Source organism: Taudactylus pleione, unplaced genomic scaffold, assembly GCF_031769625.1.
Source record: "Taudactylus pleione unplaced genomic scaffold, aTauple2 ptg000041l, whole genome shotgun sequence".
NCBI classification, from domain to species: domain Eukaryota; kingdom Metazoa; phylum Chordata; class Amphibia; order Anura; family Myobatrachidae; genus Taudactylus; species Taudactylus pleione.
This window is the reverse complement of record NW_028284443.1, coordinates 54,027,209-54,045,948: the sequence shown is the minus strand read 5'-3', so window position 1 is coordinate 54,045,948 and position 18,740 is coordinate 54,027,209. Positions and strand designations below refer to the sequence as shown.

The 18,740-nt window shown below is 42.6% G+C and overlaps 1 protein-coding gene across 2 annotated transcripts in view; it reads left to right on the top strand.

Annotated features, from left to right (window-relative positions):
• FARP1 (FERM, ARH/RhoGEF and pleckstrin domain protein 1) overlaps positions 1-18,740 on the top strand; it is a 223,484-nt gene that overhangs the window by 198,008 nt on the left and 6,736 nt on the right. For both annotated transcript variants that reach the window (XM_088458803.1, XM_088458801.1), the window contains exons 19-25: positions 476-606; positions 2,358-2,426; positions 5,989-6,078; positions 6,325-6,407; positions 8,060-8,172; positions 11,905-12,068; positions 18,194-18,301. In XM_088458803.1, coding sequence (XP_088314929.1) covers positions 476-606; positions 2,358-2,426; positions 5,989-6,078; positions 6,325-6,407; positions 8,060-8,172; positions 11,905-12,068; positions 18,194-18,301 — 758 coding nt within the window. The remainder of the gene's footprint in view (positions 1-475; positions 607-2,357; positions 2,427-5,988; positions 6,079-6,324; positions 6,408-8,059; positions 8,173-11,904; positions 12,069-18,193; positions 18,302-18,740) is intronic.

Here is an 18,740-nt window from a genome sequence, read left to right as displayed (position 1 = left end):
GAGGATACATAGAGGACATATCTACTTTATTGACCATTATGTATTAGGGAGTTTCACTGCCTTGTAGGTGTGTACAGTATAGTAAGTTATAGTGTACAGTAAGTATTATATAATCTGTTGCGTGATCATTTATGGGCACACGGTGCAGGCCCAGGTCTTGGATCTCCAAATACCAGGAATAATTTACAATAGAATGTGCGCTCCAATACACATTTTCCTAACGATTATACATATATTATTTAACAGGAGTTTACACATATTAATATCACTGATACATTGTATTGTTATATTAACTGCCACGGATATGTCTGCTTACACTATTTTGGATGTGTCTCTCTTTGGCCATTTGAAATGAAGTAGGCTCTGCAATGAGTACTAGAATTACCTCTCTGTAAAATCTGTATTTACAAAATGGTTAGTGTGAAAACGCATAGAGCATTACAGATGACAAATATCCTGACTCTCTTATCTCCAGCGGCTCTGGCAGAGATCTCAGAAATGGTGGCCCAACACCACGGGACAATGATAAAGATGGAGAATTTTCAGAAACTGCAGGAGCTTCGGAAGGATCTGACGGGCATTGACAATCTGATGATACCAGGAAGGGTAAGAGCAGCAATCAGCTGATTGTGCCACCTGCCTGCTGCCATTGTGTATGCAGATTATATCAGCCCTGCACGGCCACAGTTTTCTATATATAACTAAGATAATGATTTCATTTTTTAAAAAACTTTCCCATAGATTTCCTTGCAGAATGCCATTTGTGATCTCTCCACAAACAAATTCTCAGACGCTGGATAAGAAATGTGTAATAAGAGACGTCTCGTCTATATTAATAGAGATAAATACAATTGAATTTATATTAATTTATAAATAAGAAGCTGCAGTTATTCCAATAGCACTATAATGATAGAACTGAGCTAGTAATAAAGTATCACCGTAGCAGAAATAATATCAATCAGGATACGTATAAAATGAATACCATATTTTTGGGCCAAAGTTTTTATAGTAACTGTATTTTTCAATGTTTATGTGTGTTTAAATATTTTAATTTTATATGTATCCTGATTGGCATTATTTCTGCTATGGTGATAGCACAATTCTATCATTCTAATTCTATTTGTGGAATCTCAGCTGCAGGAGACGCTGTCCAGCTACAGCTTATTCATCTAGTTCCACTCCACGCATTGCTTTTTGCAGTAACCAGCTCCTTCTATGTTCTTAAAACTCTATCTGCTTTTACATTGGCTCATCCACACAAGAGAAATACTTGGAACACATTGTGCTATGTATCCAGGCAACAATGAAATGTGCAGCATAAAAGTAACCCCTGCGAGAATGATGCAAACAATTGTTTCTTATGGTCACTTCCATGTATGTAATCCAGGTGTGTGGATGAGCCTTTTCTTCTCTATTTACAATAGTGCAGATATTGGCAGTAAGGAAACACAGTGACTGCAAACATTAGTATCTAATGCTGGTCACACATGCTGTGATATCACCTGCTGTATAAAGCAATTGGTCCGATATCATAGCGTCTGTGGCCCCAAACAGTCATGAGGCATAGTAAAGATCTGATCAAATTCAACTGGATCTCTGTCAGACATTTTGGTAAATTAGATCAGAACATGGGGCCTGATTCAGAGTCGCTCGTAAGCGGCCGCTTGTTCGTTCCGAGCGATGTTAGCCCAACTGCGCATGCGTACGGATCGTTATACGCATGCGCTAACCAGTCAGTGCGGCCGAAATTCATGTGCTCGCAAAATAGCGAATGCCTGCTATTTTGAGTGACAGAAAGAGGCGTATGTGGGTGGTAACAGGGGAAGGTGCTTGAAAATGGGGAGTGGAAATCAGAACGCAGGCGTGCTTAAAGGTCAAAACGGGCGTTTTATGGGTGTGCATATTTAAAACAGCAGCGTCATTGACCACGTCACTGGGTTATTTTAGAGTCAGAACTGCTCGCAAAATTGTGGTAGCAAACACCAACCACAAGAATAGCGAGCAGTTCATACCCTTGTCGATGTACTCGATTAATCTAATAAATAGCGGACATGACGTAGGATGCGAGCGGCCAGGGGGCGTATTTTTCCAAAAAACTAACGCAAGTTTTGCTCGCTCGTTCAGACATAGAGGCGTGAACAGACCGCAAACAGCGAACGGTTCATTTGAATAGCCACCCCTTGTTTTAGAACGAACGACCGCAATTAGCGAGTGGCTCTGAATGAGGGCCATGGTTACTAGATATGAAATCAACTTCCAACCACACTAATAGTAACAAGTTTACGCAAAGTGACCTTAATCCTACATAAAGTATTTACTGAACATATCTGTAACAAATTATTTATATTCTATTCTAGGAGTTCATCAGGCTTGGAAGTTTAAGTAAGTTATCTGGGAAAGGCCTGCAGCAGCGTATGTTTTTCTTGGTAAGCAAAATTATCTATGATTAATATATGTACAGTGTGATACTGTGTGTGTATATATATGTGTGCGTGTGTATAAATATTATATATATATATATATATATATATATATGTGTGTGTGTGTGTGTATATGGGTGCATGTTCCTTTTACCATGAATTTGATTCCCATCATTAAACAAATCACTTCCTTATTTAATGCACTGTATAGATTCATGGACACTACATAACATTTGTATACTGTATGTTACAGGCAAAGTGGGAAATCGGGCATTGTGCACAAATGTGTTGGGTATAGTAGGAAATGATGTTCATTACCTACTTTGCCTAGGAATTGTTAGAAAAGCCTAATGTACAGCATACTTTCCTACCCTCCCGAGTTGGTTGAGAGCCTCCCGAAAATCGGGTGCCGCTCCCGGCCTCCCGGGAAGGCAGGCAAGTCTCCCGCAAGCTGCCGACCCCTCCTGTCCCCCATTCTGCGATCAGTGAGAATCCCCAGGAAGCGGGGGGCTGTGATGTGATTCATGCCGAATCGCATCATTTTGGCCCCGCCCCCTGCTTCACAATGCCGGGATTATCGGCATTGTGTAGCGGGGGCGGGGCCAAATGACACTAGTGTGTGGCCACGCCCCCGATCTGCCCACAACACTCGGCCACGCCCCCCGATTTGCCAGTCTGGCTGCCCTCCTCCCGGAAGGGGCGGCCAGAATGTCGGCATGTCTGATGTACAGTATGTTAGGCAAAGTGGGAAAGAATGTCACTTAACCTCCCTTGTTGTAACAAGTGACTTTGTAAATCATCAAAAAACTGCATCTCACAAGACAAAACACAGTGTTAGAGTGCAAACAAGGCTGCTGAGAGCCCTGGTGGGCCCGGGTGTTGTAGTGTTGGCACGTGCACACCCTGTGCACTCTCTAGCCAGTTATCTGTATAACAAAGCTGTGTTGCCCACTCCTGGAGGTGTGGCTTCATCATTAGAGGGCGTGGCCACACCTTAACGAGGGAGTGTCTGCTCCCTGCAATCCCTTACGGAGACTCTGAATCTGGGTTATTCCTACCCAGTTCCCCTTCTTGGCACCACTGGCTACAAAAATTGGTGTTTGGCATTTCTAAAACTTGTTTTATTATTTTATTTTTTTGGTAAAAATAGTGTAATTGTTTTTGTTGAGGTGTTTGAAACTAAATATGGTGCAATTTTGTTTTGTTGTGGTGGTTGTAAATGCAATACCGGTTTAGTCTCCCATATACAAATATTCCAAAATATGGAATATTTTTTAGCATGACTGAGATAGTGAAACCTTTGCTTTTTAATGGTTCAATGTGCACAAACTTTGTTTAAGGCACAACATCATTAAAAATATTGTATAAAATCACCTTCAGGCTTTGTGTATAAGTTGTATATGAAACCTAAATGAATTTCAGGTATGTACACAAACTTTGTTTGAGCCAGAAAATGATTGAAAATATTGTATAATATTACCTGCAGGCTGTGTGTATAAGGTGTATATAACACATAAATGCTTTCTGTGTTTACATTTGGGTCCCTTTCCCAAGATATCTCATTATGGTATGCATATATTCCAAATTACGGAATATTCCGATATCCAAAATACCCCTGGTCCCAAGCATGTTGGATATGGGAGACTCAACCTGTATCACCATTTACCTTACATAAAACATAATAGAAGTTTATCTGTAATAAACTTCGATCTGTTCAGGCTCGGACTGGGCCGCCGGGATTTCTGTGAAATCCCTAGTGATATGTAGTTACGCCCTCTATCGCGGGAGGACATGGCCTACTGTGCAGTGCAGCTGCTTGCCGGGCAGTCATCAAGGCTTTGACTGTCTCGGCCGGCAGCTACACGCAGTGGATTGGAGCACAGTGCATTTAGACTCAGCACTGCAGTGCACTACTGGGTAATACATCCCAGGAATCTCTGCAGAGGGTTCAGAGGAGCATGTGCTGAGCTCTAATTGGATGAGCCCATCACTTGCTCCTCTGGCCCAGCAGCAGCGCAGCCTCATGAGCTTGACTCATTGCGAGTCTGTGATTGCTGCTCTGCCGGCTGTCTGAGCCTCGAGGCTGCTGTGGCTTCTGGTGAGTACACTGTGTGGGCACTATAGTGCAGCATAATGTGGGGGGCACTACATGTGGCATAATGTGTGGGCACTACATGTGGCATTGTGTTGGCACTAAAGTGTAGCATAATGTGTGGGCACTACAGGCAGCATAATGTGTGGGCACTACAGGTGGAATAATGTGGGCACTACAGGTGGAATAATGTGGGCACTACAGGTGGAATTATGTGGGCACTACAGGTGGAATAATGTGGGCACTACAGGTTGCATAATGTGGGCTCTACAGGTTGCATAATGTGTGGGCACTAAAGTGTGGCATAATGTGGGTATTACAGTTGACATGTGCATGCACTACATGCGGCATAATGTGCGGGCACTACATGCGGCATAATGTGCGGGCACTACATGCGGCATAATGTGCGGGCACTACATGCGGCATAATGTGCGGGCACTACATGCGGCATAATGTGCGGGCACTACAGTGGTTTAATGTGCGGGCACTACAGTGTGGTTTAATGTGTGGGTACTACAGTGTGGCATAATGTGGGGGGCGCTATAGTGTGCTATAAAGTAAATGCGATACACTATGGCATAATGTCACTACATGTGTAGTGGTCTCATTTACCCATAACTGACCAGCATTGCAAGGGTTACTGAGCGACTCACGACTACCTTCTCTGACTCCTCCATGCTTACCACTACCTCCCTGACCCCTCCTTACTCACCACTACCTATCTGCACTACCCCCCTGACCCCTCCTTACCAAACACTATCTCTCTGCACTACCCCCTGACCCCTCCATACTCACCACTACCTATCTGCACTACCTCCCTGACCCCTCCTTACCAAACACTATCTCTCTGCACTACCCCCTGACCTCTCTATACTCACCACTATCTTATCTGCACTACCCCCTGACCCCTCGCTACCAAACATGATCCCTCTGCTGTTTGTACTATCCACCTGGCCCCTCCATACCAAACACTGCACTGCCTACAGGACCCCCGATACCCACCACAATCGTCCTTACCCACATAACTGACTGCCATGCACAGGAGTAAATCACTGACCTCTTCCATTAATAGAGAGAGAGAGTTTTATACTATTCTATTTTTAGTATATAAAAATAGAAGACTATAAAATATCCCCCTCCAGTGACTGACCACACCCCTTTGTGGGCCTCTATTATTGCGTTCCCCTATGGGCCCTGCATGCTCCAGTCTGCCACTGGATCTGTTAGATCTAAAACTCTTGTTTACATTTTTGGGGTGTTGTTTAAAACTATAACACACTCACTGTATTATTTTGAATTTGTTGGTACTGAAGAAGCAGAAACTAGGTAGCGATTTCTTCATCTCCTACTTTGCCTAAAAGCTTCAGGCACTTTGCACATTGTCTGGCTTTCCCACCTTCCCTGTAACCATATACTGTATAACTGGCAGCATTGCTGAATGTAAGGAGAGATAACGGTGCACCCTCTGTCTTGCAGTTTAATGATGTGTTGCTGTACACAAGTAGAGGACTGACCTCATCTAATCAGTTTAAAGTGCATGGACAGCTGCCACTGTTCAACATGACGGTGAGTCGTCCTCTCCTCCTGCTGACTGGGAGTACTGTCATCTAAACAGAAATGTCTTTTGTTGTATTGGTAAATAGTCAGCATTGTCATAGCCATTGATAGTCTTAGAAACTATAACTTACATTTGTGTGACTAATTACAGTCTCTTACATGCTGTCTGGTGAACGTGATGAAGTTTATTCTCTGTTTTCTAAGCAGTGGATACAACATACAGTATATGCTGTTTTTTTTCTTTCTTGCACTTAGGTAGAAGAAAGTGATGATGAATGGGGAGTCTCCCACTGCCTTACTTTAAGGAGTCAGAACCAGGCTATAGTTGTTGCAGCCAGGTAGGTACTGAAATTCAAGGTACACGGACTTGTCTGCATTTGCAGAAAGGCTACATGTGCTCAGGCAGGGGCACAAGGACAACTCTCTTCTCTCTTTAACATCATTATTTTGTATTTATAAATAATTTACTATTTGCGTATGGTTGCCATTAGTCTGAATTATTTCTAGTTACTTGTATTTAAAGACGTTATTTTGTGGGAACTTGGACCAAAGAGAGGTACAGACCTGGAGGAATGGGCTTGTTGGGTGGAAAAGCAGTAATGACCCAGGGCATGGCAGAAAATGTAACTCCGAGCCTGAACATGGCACGTTTTATTTTGTGCTAGATGCTGTAGGGCTGTGTTTATCAAACTCTTTTTTTCAAGTCCCAAAACAGTTCATGTTTTCCAGACCACCTGAGGATCTTTTTAAAATATGATGAAGTTAGTAATGACTTTGTGAACTGTTACAGGTCCTGTGTAAAGGGTTTGAGACCCATTGCTGTAGGTTATAAATGTTCCCATAGACATGTCTTGCTTGTTTTATAATAAATTACCATCTCATCTAGCATTCTGTTTGTTCTGAGTATGACACTATATAATTTACATCAAGATGATTAATGTCACAGGGCGCTATATTATGTTCATTTATTTACTGTAACTTCTCAAAATATTCTTTATGGGAAAGAATATTTTCTTTCCCATAAAGAGTGAATTTAAAAAGAGATTTTCAAAAGTTTTAACTACTTCCTGACCACTTAAAATGTACTGTATGAACGTTCTAATCACCAACAAGCATAGAGCTATGTTCTACTGTTTGGAATTCATAGTTTGATTCGGTTTTTGGTGTTTAGATCGCGCCATATAACATTCAAACATAGAGCTCTGTGGGGTTTATGTATCAAGCAGTGAATAGCATGAAGTGGACCAGTGGAGAAGTTTCCCATAGCAGCCAATCAGCTCCTACCTATTATGTTATAGACTGTACTTGATAAATGCTACTTCAAAGCTGATTGGTTGCTATGGTCAACTTCTCCACTGGTTCACTTCTCCACACTTTTCACTGATACATAAACCCCTGTGTGTCTTCCATGTAATTTGCATATTTAGGTGACATCCTGATAGATCCATAACCTGGGTACACACTATGCAATGTGCGACACACCGATGATGCGATGATACACTGTGCCCGCCATACACACTGCACAATGGCGAAATGTATAGTTACATGCCGTCTGTAATTGCACCGCACTGTCCATTGCATTGTGCACTACTGTTGTGAACGACAAATCGTGTGTGTACACTGTACGATGTGTATGATATTTAGTTCCAATCTGCGTCATACAATATATTGTATAGTGTGTACCCAGCTTTATAGTGGGTTAAGCTTCTGGGTCTCATTTGACCCAGAGAGCATTTACAATAGTTTCTGTAGCATTAGAGCTTTCCTTTACATGGAAAGTAGAAATAAAAGCATTTAAAACAAGAAGCTAAAAAAATAAAAAAAACCAAAAAATGTAAATCTTATTTTAATCCATTAGAATAAAATGGAAAAGCCTGTTACATGATAAACAAACTGTCTGTTTGCAGCCATTTAAAATGTTGGAGCATCGACCAACATTTTAAATGACTGAATGATTGTAAACTGTTTCTCTGGGGTATTTCCTTCCTAGTTCTCGGGCTGAAATGGAGAAGTGGAGTGAAGATATTCAGATGGCTATTGACTTAGCAGAAAAAAGTGGTGGTCCTATCCCTGAGCTGTTGGCCAGCAGCCCCCCTGATGGCAGTAAGTAACCAGACCCCAAACTGATCTACTCCAGTTGAACCCATTGATAAGTGTACTCTCTGTTCGCTTTGAATGTGCTGCATGGTCTGCTACAGTCTGAGGCATATTCAATTTGGTGGGAGTTAGATACGAGTTTACCAAAAATCTTTAATATTTTAAGGAAAAATTGTTTGCACCTGCTCTAGGCCCCTTTGGACAGTCCCCCTAATGACTAATTAAGCTACTGAAAGTTTCCAATTAGCTTAATTAGTCCTTAATTACTCATCTTCTGCAGTGCTGTCCTCCTCCTCTGTTTCTTCTCCATCGTCACAGCCAGCTTCCATGGACCGGCTTGGCACAGGACTAGTACTACCCCTAACCCTGCACCCCACTACTCCTAACCCTGCACTCCACTATCCCTAACCTTCACCCTCTGCTGTCACACACTACAACACCCATAACCCTGCACCCCACTGCTCTGAACCCTTGTCTCCACTATCCCTAACCTTGCACCCCACTGCTCCTAACCCTGAACTTCCCTATGCCTAACCTTGCACCCTCTGCTGTCACACACTACAACACCCATAACCCTGCACCCCACTGCTCTGAACCCTTGTCTCCACTATCCCTAACCTTGCACCCCACTGCTCCTAACCCTGAACTTCCCTATGCCTAACCTTGCACCCTCTGCTGTCACACACACACTACCCCTAACCTTGCTCCTGCTCACACCCTACACTACCTCTAATTCTGTTCCGCTGCCCGCACACACTACACTACCCATCTGCCCGCAAACACTGCACCACCCCTAACCCTGCTACTGCTCCCTGCACACACTACACTACCCCTACCCTGCTCCTGCTCCCTGCACACACTACCCTCCACTACCCTTGACCCAATTTTTTTCAATTGGATAGCGTGAGTATCAGGATTGCGCATACCTGCAGAAATCCAAAATTGCTGGGGTAATTTTTTGTAGGCAAAACCTTGCAGCTAGTTGGATATGCCCCTCTGTTTACAATGAGCCTCATTTTTTTTTTTATCAGGCACAACTGCAGTTTCCATTCCCTGGGGCAAAATGTTTTCTATTTAAATATGGAACGTATACTCCCAATTGTAAAACATGGATCACTTGAGACCTCTCCACCCCCTGCTAGCCGATTAAAATGTTCCCATCACAGACACTGCTGCTGACGTTTCGATCCACAACTAACCTAATGCACTGTGAGCAATATTAAAGAATGGATGAAAATGACAGTGTCCAGATATGTCAAGAGACTTGGCCAAAGTAGACTCATACCTGCCAATGCAGCAAGGGGCTTATGCCAAGTATTAAAGCAAGGGGGAGAATGACTATATAACTATTATCTGTCCTGTTTGTTTGAATATTTAATATTAATCAGTGGTAGGAATTCCTGAATAATTCCATTCTGATTCTGTGAGGTAAGAAATTAAAGTATGTGCCAAATACATCTCACAGCCACTTTAGGCATTGTATAGAAACATCACTGCGTAAGTGGGGATATTATTACCTCTAGTAATTGATCTGAGGTATTTTTAACATTAACAAATGTATTTGGGGTAAGTCCTTCTATTCTGAGTTTGTATTTATTTTGTTTACGGTGTTTCTGATGCAAGCTATTGTTCTTATATCTGTATCTGAGGCACTCCTCCACAATGCTTTTAATTGGGTTACCTACAAGAAGTTTTCCTGCATATAAAAACGTGCTTCTAATGCAATCACAGCTTAATGTCAAATATCCCATCATTCTAGGAAGCTTCTAAAACATTTATTTAGGTATTAGTAACTTGCTGATTTGCATACACTACTATATGTACAGATGTGTCCTCATACATCTAGCTTCCTTGCATGTTAAACAGCCCTTCTAGTCACACCATGCTGTGGTGTGACTCTGTAGCACTAAGCGTCTTTTCCTGCGACTTTTTACCTTCAAATGCGTCGTATTCGCACAGCCGCTGACATTGTAACATAGCACGTCACATGCAACTAAATCCGCAGTTGCACACAGAATATAGGCATATAATTGTAATCAGCAGAAGCTGCTTGTGCTGATAAGATACATTTGAAGGTAAATAGTGTTCACTCTAGGATTTGTTTAGGGCAGGGTGCTGATCACGGGACTTTTTATTTTGAAGGGCACGTATTTACTTTAGCGCGCATGCCGAAGATGGGGTGTGGTCTCACATGGAGTGGGCGTGGCATCACAGCACACCATTTCCATCACTCTGGTATATGCCCAGCATTTGACCACCTAATTCCCCTCAGACCACCCACATTGCCAATCAATTACCTTTCTGCCTCCAAATCCAACTATACCAATACTTAATTCCTTCACTACCTTCCACGATTTCATGTGCACAGTCACAAACAACTTCGTTAGAGTAAGACTAATCACTAATGTGCTATGCAATGACAGTACATAACAGTGACTATATAAACTTTGTGAACACTGTAACCTTGTCAGACATACTTTGCAGTGATTGTTCTCTTATCAAACTAGCAGAAGTAACATGTACCCCTACCTGCTGGGGACAGTATGTGGTGGTGATGGTGACCACTGGTTATCAGATTTGTTACTCTTGTTTCTGTATCACATGGAGGGCTGTGGAGTTGTTGTGCTGCCTTTGGGGAGAGCGGTTTTCATTTCTTGCCATACCTGTCCCATGCAGGGCAGAGGAGATACGTGTGGAAGAGATGGTGGGCTCTGGTACTTGTGGTGGTAGTGAGTCACCCTGGGCATGCCATGCAACTGCTCTTAAGGCACGGTTAGGACTAGACTATACAGCGCAGATGGACATGTGACGTCACACCCACGTGACCCGGTCTGAAAGGGGGAGGGGCGGGGATGCTAACGGGGGACCAAAAGTGTCCCCTCACGGGTTCGCTGCGCTCACGACACTTCGGGCACGGTGGCTCACTGCGCTCGCAAAAAATATTCCCCCTCTATGCCCTAGTGGATGGTAACGCAGGAGCGGTCCAGCCTCCTGCAGCGGTCACGTGGTGGATACGTCACAGAGGTCCTTTCTCCAACTAGGAAATAGCAGCAACCCTTAAGGCACATCAGGAACAGTAACAGCCCACCACCCCCGCTGTCAGCCATTGGCTGCTGCTGCTGTTTGGGGTCCAGGAGCCTGTCTGCTTGGACCAGATGACACAGTACAGAGGCTGGCATCCGGAGGGACAGCAGTTGATCCTCGGCACCTCCCAGAGTCCACGCTCCAGTCAGTGTAGCCCAGCCCCCATGTACAGGCTACCGGTTTGTGAGTACTGAGCAGCGGCTGGTCCGCGCCAGCGAAATTCGAGTGGGATAACCAAAGACCTCCCTCTTGTTCTTTGAACGGTGTGCGACCCGCCTCCTGGGGCTGGACTGTGGCTGGCCACCCGGCTCTTCGCTCCGCCCTTCTCCCAGACTCTGTGTAAGTGCCTGTGTTGTTTTGCTCTGGGAGAAGTGGAGGTGCAGGATGCAGACAGTCATAAATCGGGCAGGGCACATATCACCTTGTAAAAACTGGGCTGGGCGTGGCACCCCGCTAAAATAAGCTAGCGGGAACGCTAGGTAAAAAGTCACACGAAAAGACGCTATGCACTACCAAGTCACACTGCTCTCACACGTTGTGTAATGCGACCTTGTAGCGCACGGAGGTAAGATGTATGTGGACACATCTGTATAAGTGGGTTACTGTAAATAACACTACAAATACATAGTTAATCATTAATCTATGACATTGCAGAGTCGCCGGAGGAAGGCCCCACAGACCAGGAATCTGAGGACGACTTAAGCTCTTCCCGCACTTCTTTGGAACGACAATCACCACATCGCGGAAACACTACAGTCCATGTGTGCTGGCACCGAAACACAAGCGTCTCCATGATTGATTTTAGCTTTGCCGTCGAGGTATCGTGCATAGTAACACAATCATCCTGCTTTTATACCACGTATTCTCATTGTCTCTTGTGATTGGTTTGAAACATTCCCATTGTTGTATCACAAATCTACTCCCAGACAATATAGTTTTATTACTCTGGCCAATCTCACTGCAATCCCACTGCTCCACCTAAGAGATGAGTGACTGAGAACAGTTCAGTTCGGTCACTCACATTAATGCTCATCTTCTGTTTGTATTATTTCCAGCATGTCCTATTATGATCCTTGTGTTGGGATTATCTTCATGGCATCACAGATGCTTTGCGGATACGAATGCTGCAATTGATGGCGTAACATGCATAGAGAGGGTACTGTAACAGTGGAGGACCCATACTCCGTGGCGTGTGATGGACTGGGGGGAGGGGGAGAGAGAGGCTGCTTCCACTGAGCAGTGGCGCTGCTCTGCTATACAGTGGGCAGGGGAGAAGTGTTAGGAGGGATCCCCCTGATCGCCTCCCTCCCTCCTGGGTTCACCCCTGTACTGTAAAGATACATACTTATAGCCATAGAGGTTGATACAGAGTTTAATGCAAATCTGTTTGCAGAGGTAAAGTGTTTTTATACTGTGCATTCTCAGGAGCGTTTTCAACTACAGGTGATGCTGAGTCATACACAGATCAGCTGCATCTCCTTTCCCAGCTAGAGAAGCATAACTGGGTTGTTACATGGCATTCGCACTTAGGCAAAGCTGAGCAATGGGACACAGACTGATATATGCAGAGTTGTGAAATTATGTCTGGTTACAGACTGATCTGTGCACTGATAATGATGGGTATTAAACCAAGCCTATGTATAGAGGCAGTGCAGTTGTATAGATGCGTACAAGCCTGCATGTACTGTATAGTTCCATGCACACAGTAGGGCAATATAGAGGCAATTACTTGCTTTTAAAAGTTATTTAACTTCTGTATAGCAGCTGTTCATTTCTCTGTGTTGCTATAAGTAGAAAAGTGGAATAAACCATTTACAAAGTATTGGTCTGTAACTGCATTATCAATGTATCATTCTAGTTACCCATAGACCCATTTTTAGAACCCGTTTAGTATATCTGGAAAATATGTAAACTATTTGATGATAAGCTGCACAGATATTCCAGTAGGTGGCAGCAGATCTCTATTGCAGACAACATTAATACAGAAAAATAACATGTTTTGGAGAAACTGCTAAAGAATTTTTCCTTCACTAGCCTTAAATAGACGCACATCAACAAGAAATAGGGATTTGTTGTCCCTACTCTTTAATATGTTACTCAGCATTTTCTTTTCTAATGCATATAGTTTTCATCAATTAAAAAAAATATATATGAAATTGCCAATAATGGTCTAAAATGTCTGAGCTTTTCCCACTCTTTTCTATGGTGTTTCCAGGGTGTGCTTTACATATATAAACCCCATTAAAATAATTGATATTATTGAAATGAATGGAGTTTTACAGCACTGCTAATTATTTTATTCTACATCATTAGTCTCTCTGGGTGGGGTAGAAGCAGAGAGTACATAGAACTCCCCTTTACCAACGGCATTTCAGAAGCTGCCAGCAGGGGGAATCGCATGTGATTGTTGGCAGCTCAGGGTATTCCCAAGGAGCATTAAGCAACTGGCAGCTCTAGTGTCATTCTTTTCTTCTCATTTACTGTTTCTCCAGCCTTTATAGATCCTACCACACCCCTACTTTGTTACTCTCACCTCTCTCTCATTGTATTGCAGTCTGTGCAACCAAATATGTTACTTGCCACCACTATTTCCTAGTCATTTACAAGCTTACCTTCCCCTTATTAAAGTAAAATAATTGTGAAGTCCGATCAGCTTGGAGTTCCAAAATCCAAAAGATTTATTTGCACAAAGAAATAAACTGAGTACCGCCCCTTACAAGGCGCATGCGCGGTTGGCACCAACACAAGGCTTCAATTCTGAATACACTGACTTCCAAAGGTCACTGCAGTTCAATTTATAAGTTCACATTCAAATAGTCCATACAGAATAAAATCATTGGGCATAGCACTGACTTCCAAAGGTCACTGCAGTTCAGTTTATAAATTCACATTCAAATAGTCCGTAGGGAATAAAATCATTGGGTATACTCGATGTTGGATAGGTCAGCTCCTTCTCCTTTGTGTGAGTGGCCGGATCTTCATAAAGCCAGAGGGCCCCGCCGATGACTATCCCATGCTGGATTTCCTTTGTATCATGGATGAAGGGAAATATTGAGTTTCAGGGGCAGCACATTACATTGCTTAACTGCAAATATAGGGATCTAGAACATTACATCATTAATATTACATTTATATTTACAGCAGAGATGCAGTATTTATAAAACAATACATATCAAATGCTGATTAAAATAAGACTAAACATCAATATAGTCATACAAATTCAATAGAAAATAGGAAATTACACCTATAATGAAATTAATTTTTATAAAAAAGTACAGAATGTGTTGTATTTTATTATACTTCATTCAGTTTTAATATTTGACTTTGACAGTCCACCCTTTCATAGTCAATAAACGATCACTCTTTTCATAATTCCAATGTAGGATCATATTGCGGATTGTCCAGTTCTGTGTTGTAATACTTTATTGGAACCCTAACATCCATTTCTATACCAGGGTGATTGGTTTGGTTGTTGTTACCCTTGAACATGTTTCTAACACACCTTATAAAGAGAGATATATAATTTTGAAAAATATAAAATATAATCAGTAGTATTGTCAATATTAATAACAGAAGTCTTCCTAATAAAGACATTACTCCTTTTACCCACATGCTAATTCCGGAAAACCATTTTACCTGATCCAACCAAGAGAACCAGCCTGGTATGTCTTCTCCCACCAGTGTCAATGAAGCATTATGAGCTCTCCTGAAATCCCATTTCATTTGTAATACTCATCCATTTTATGATATATCTCCTCTTTAGGATCATGTGGTTCATTTGTGATGTATGTACATCATTTTGTCCCAAAATTTTACTCTAAGGTAATACAATATTCACCAGTCACTGATGTTGGGTAATTCAGTACCATTCGCTGTTGGATTAGTTTTAAATTGAATTCTCAGTATTAATGTACCTTTTATGAGACATGTCATCGCATTCAGTGATACCTTCTCTTTAAATGCACTTCTTCAGAGTTTGTGGAAAGGCACAACCACTCACAATATACTCCAGGAAAATATAAGACCTTGATTATCCAAAAATTATACACAATATACCTAGTAGTTGCTAGCACCCCCATCTGCTGACAGCATGTTCCCTTCTGCATCAATTTTAAGATTATACCTGTTCCTCTGGTATCATGTTATACCAATACTTAGATTATACCTGTTCCTCTGGCATCCCTGTGTTGGTGCCAACCGCGCATGTGCATTGTAAGAGTACCGCCCCTTACAATGCCAACACATGGCTTCAATTCTAAATTCACTGCCTTCCAAAGGTCACTGCAGTTCAACTTATAGGTTAACATTCAAATAGTCCTTAAGGAATAAAATCATTGGGTACAGGCAGAAATCTGTGTATACTCGATGTTGGATAGGTCAGTTCCTTCTCCTTTGTGTGAGTGGCCGGATCTTCATAAAGCCAGAGGGCCCCGCCGATGACTATACCATGCTGGATTTCCTTTGTTTAACAGTATCATGGGTGAGGGGAAAGATTGAGTTTCAGGGGCAGCACATTACATTGTTTAACTGCAAATAAAGGAATCTAGAACATTACATCATTAATATTACATTTATATTTACAGCAGAGATGCAGTATTTATAAAACAATACATATCAAATGCAGATTAAAATAAGACTAAACATCAGCATACAGTTATACAAATTCAATAGAAAATAGGAAATTACACTTATAATGAAAATAGTATTTATAATAATGTACAGAATGTGTTGTATTTTATTGTACTTCATTCAGTTTTAATATTTGACTTTGGCAACCTTAGATAGAAAAATAATAAACACTTCTTCATTTTAGACTATAAAGGCAAAATCTTCAAACCAGTCTAATAAAAGGTGTTGGTCCCTTTTTATTTTGTCTAAGACGAGGAATTTCTCAGCGTATTTCCACTGGTCAGTCTAGTTAGTGCCATCACCACTTGCATCAATAGGAAATGACCTCCATAGAACAACGAATAGAGGGCCCGATTCAGACCTGCTCGCTAGGCTGCGTTCGCACACAGCCAGATGACTTTTTTCATTCTGCGCATGCACGAACCAGTCCATGCGATTGGGAAGCGTTCGCTCGCTGCGCATAGACAGCCTGAATGAGTGACAAGACAAGCCGTTTGTGGGTGGTGACAGTGGTTGGTCGGTGAAAACGGGGGAGTGGTGGTGTGAACGTAGGCGTGCCCGAGCGTCTTAACGTCGTTTCAGAAGGGTGCATAATTAAGACGCAGTGTCATAGTATACGTCATTTGATTGAAAATTACACTGAATCACTCGCAGTGCTTGCAGGAGGGTATGGTCTTCCACAAGTGCTGCGATCGCTTCTGATGGTATTCGATGTTACCGATGGTTGCATACACTTTCTGGAGATGACGTGCGCAAGTGGGCGTCTTAAGACAGGCTGATGGGCATCTGCATACACAATGCGATCGCACGCTAAGACATAGTGAGCGTGCTAATGCCTTACTGTGCGGTTGCGGGTTTGCATACTTTCACTGCGTGCGAACACATCTAGCGAGTGGGTCAGAATCGAGCCCAGAGACTACTGTGACATACACAGGAGGGATTCCTACCCCAGAGCACTGAGTGTCTACAAACACACTCACACCGCAGATTTAAATATTATTAAAAATTATTGACATCACCAATGTCACTTTACCATAACTGATGATCTAACAGATTTCGGATTCCCATGACAACAGTTCATTGATCAGTTTCTTACCTTTACCGTTTTTTTTCTTTAATTGTTTCTTTGATGTCATCCATTTCTGTTTTTTCTGGTTTCTTTTTATAAACTACCATTTTCTTTTTACAGGGGTGTCCTTAAACATCTTTGCAGTCGCGCTAAAGAGCCCCTCTCAGCGCGCCAGGTCCCATGAGACTCTGCCAGTATCAAGCATCTTTTTTTGGGGAATATACGTCTAAGTTGCAATGTGATGTGACCAGGATGCACCAGCAGACTATGCCGATTAATTTGATATGCGACACTTGCATATCTGAGTGCGGCTGTGTCTCTGAATCTGTATACGAAGTGCTACAATGTAGTGGCCGCAGCTTTTATCATTCTAATGGCCCCCATATACGATTCAAAGTTGATCAGATGTATTGTACGATTGCCCTTGAAATTCTTCATACGATGTGGTCAAATGGTGTACGATTGATCGTTACGATCATAGGATAAGAAGCATAGAAGTGTATCACATTGTACTCAAAAGATCGTAGATCTCTCTGCAAAACCATCTGATCTGCGATCCAACTAGAGGACAGCGGGGACGCGCATCGGGGTCGCAGAACACAAAAAACACCTATTTTTATACGATTGGTCTGTACAACTCATCGTAACTGTCCATATGGGGTAAAAAAATCGTACCGTGTATGAGCACCAAATTTTCTGTTGTGGTTCATATACAGACTCAGGTGCACACAGATATACAAAAAATCGGGGGAAAAAGACGCCTGACGCTAGCAGAGTAGCACGGGAGCTGGCAGCTCACTCACACCAGGCAAGTCGCACTGCATGGCATATTGAGGTTAGATGTATGAGGACACATCTGTATTTTCCAAGTCTGAAAAGAATGGGGTGAGGGGAGGGGAGCACAGGTATATAGCAGGCCTAGATCAGTAGTCAAGAGAGAGCAAAATACATAGGTAAACATAGAGCCAAACCAAAAGAGACACAGCTAGCTGCATGATGCTTACATAAACAGAAGAAGCTGTATCCATCGTGGAAGACCCGAAGGCGGCAGTGGAAGCGATCAGTAGAAGGTCCCCATAGTCACGGGATTAGAATTGACCCTGAGGGGGGGGGGCGGCGATGGCGCTCTTTATGAAACTAGTGAGCCCACCTTTAACATTTTTTATTATTGAACTTTGTAGGATGAGTCTTCTAACCCCTAACTCCACTTTGTTTAAATGTCTGTCTTTTCTTCCCCATTGGTAGAATCAGCTATCGGGAAACCTGCTTAGAAAGTTCAAGAACAGCAATGGATGGCAGAAACTGTGGGTGGTGTTCACAAACTTCTGCCTATTTTTCTACAAATCACACCAGGTAACCCTTGGGATTAGTGCACTCCTGTTTCCACCTTTAGTTCTATTATACTGCTCAATGTGGGTGATTGAATTCAAAGTGATGGCTGAGAAGTGACAGAGAAATGGTCATATCGTCCGCAACTCGCGGCCATAAACTTTGTACCTTATAGATGCCTGCAGAAAAATGTGCGATGTTGGCCTGTTGTATTTCTCGGGGATGTGCGCAGTGCATTTCCAAAACCATACATTATGATGGGCCCCAGAAAACGTGAATTCGGAATCAAAACGTCTTAAGCGATTGTTCCCCGTGACCCACATACTTATGAGCTTAGTGTGATCACTGAATCTGTACCTGAGTGCTAGGTGACCCATTATCAACCAGTGATATTCCTGTTATCACTCGATACTAAACCTAAATGGTGCTCCAACCAATCCGCTCCCGTCATTTTACAAATACA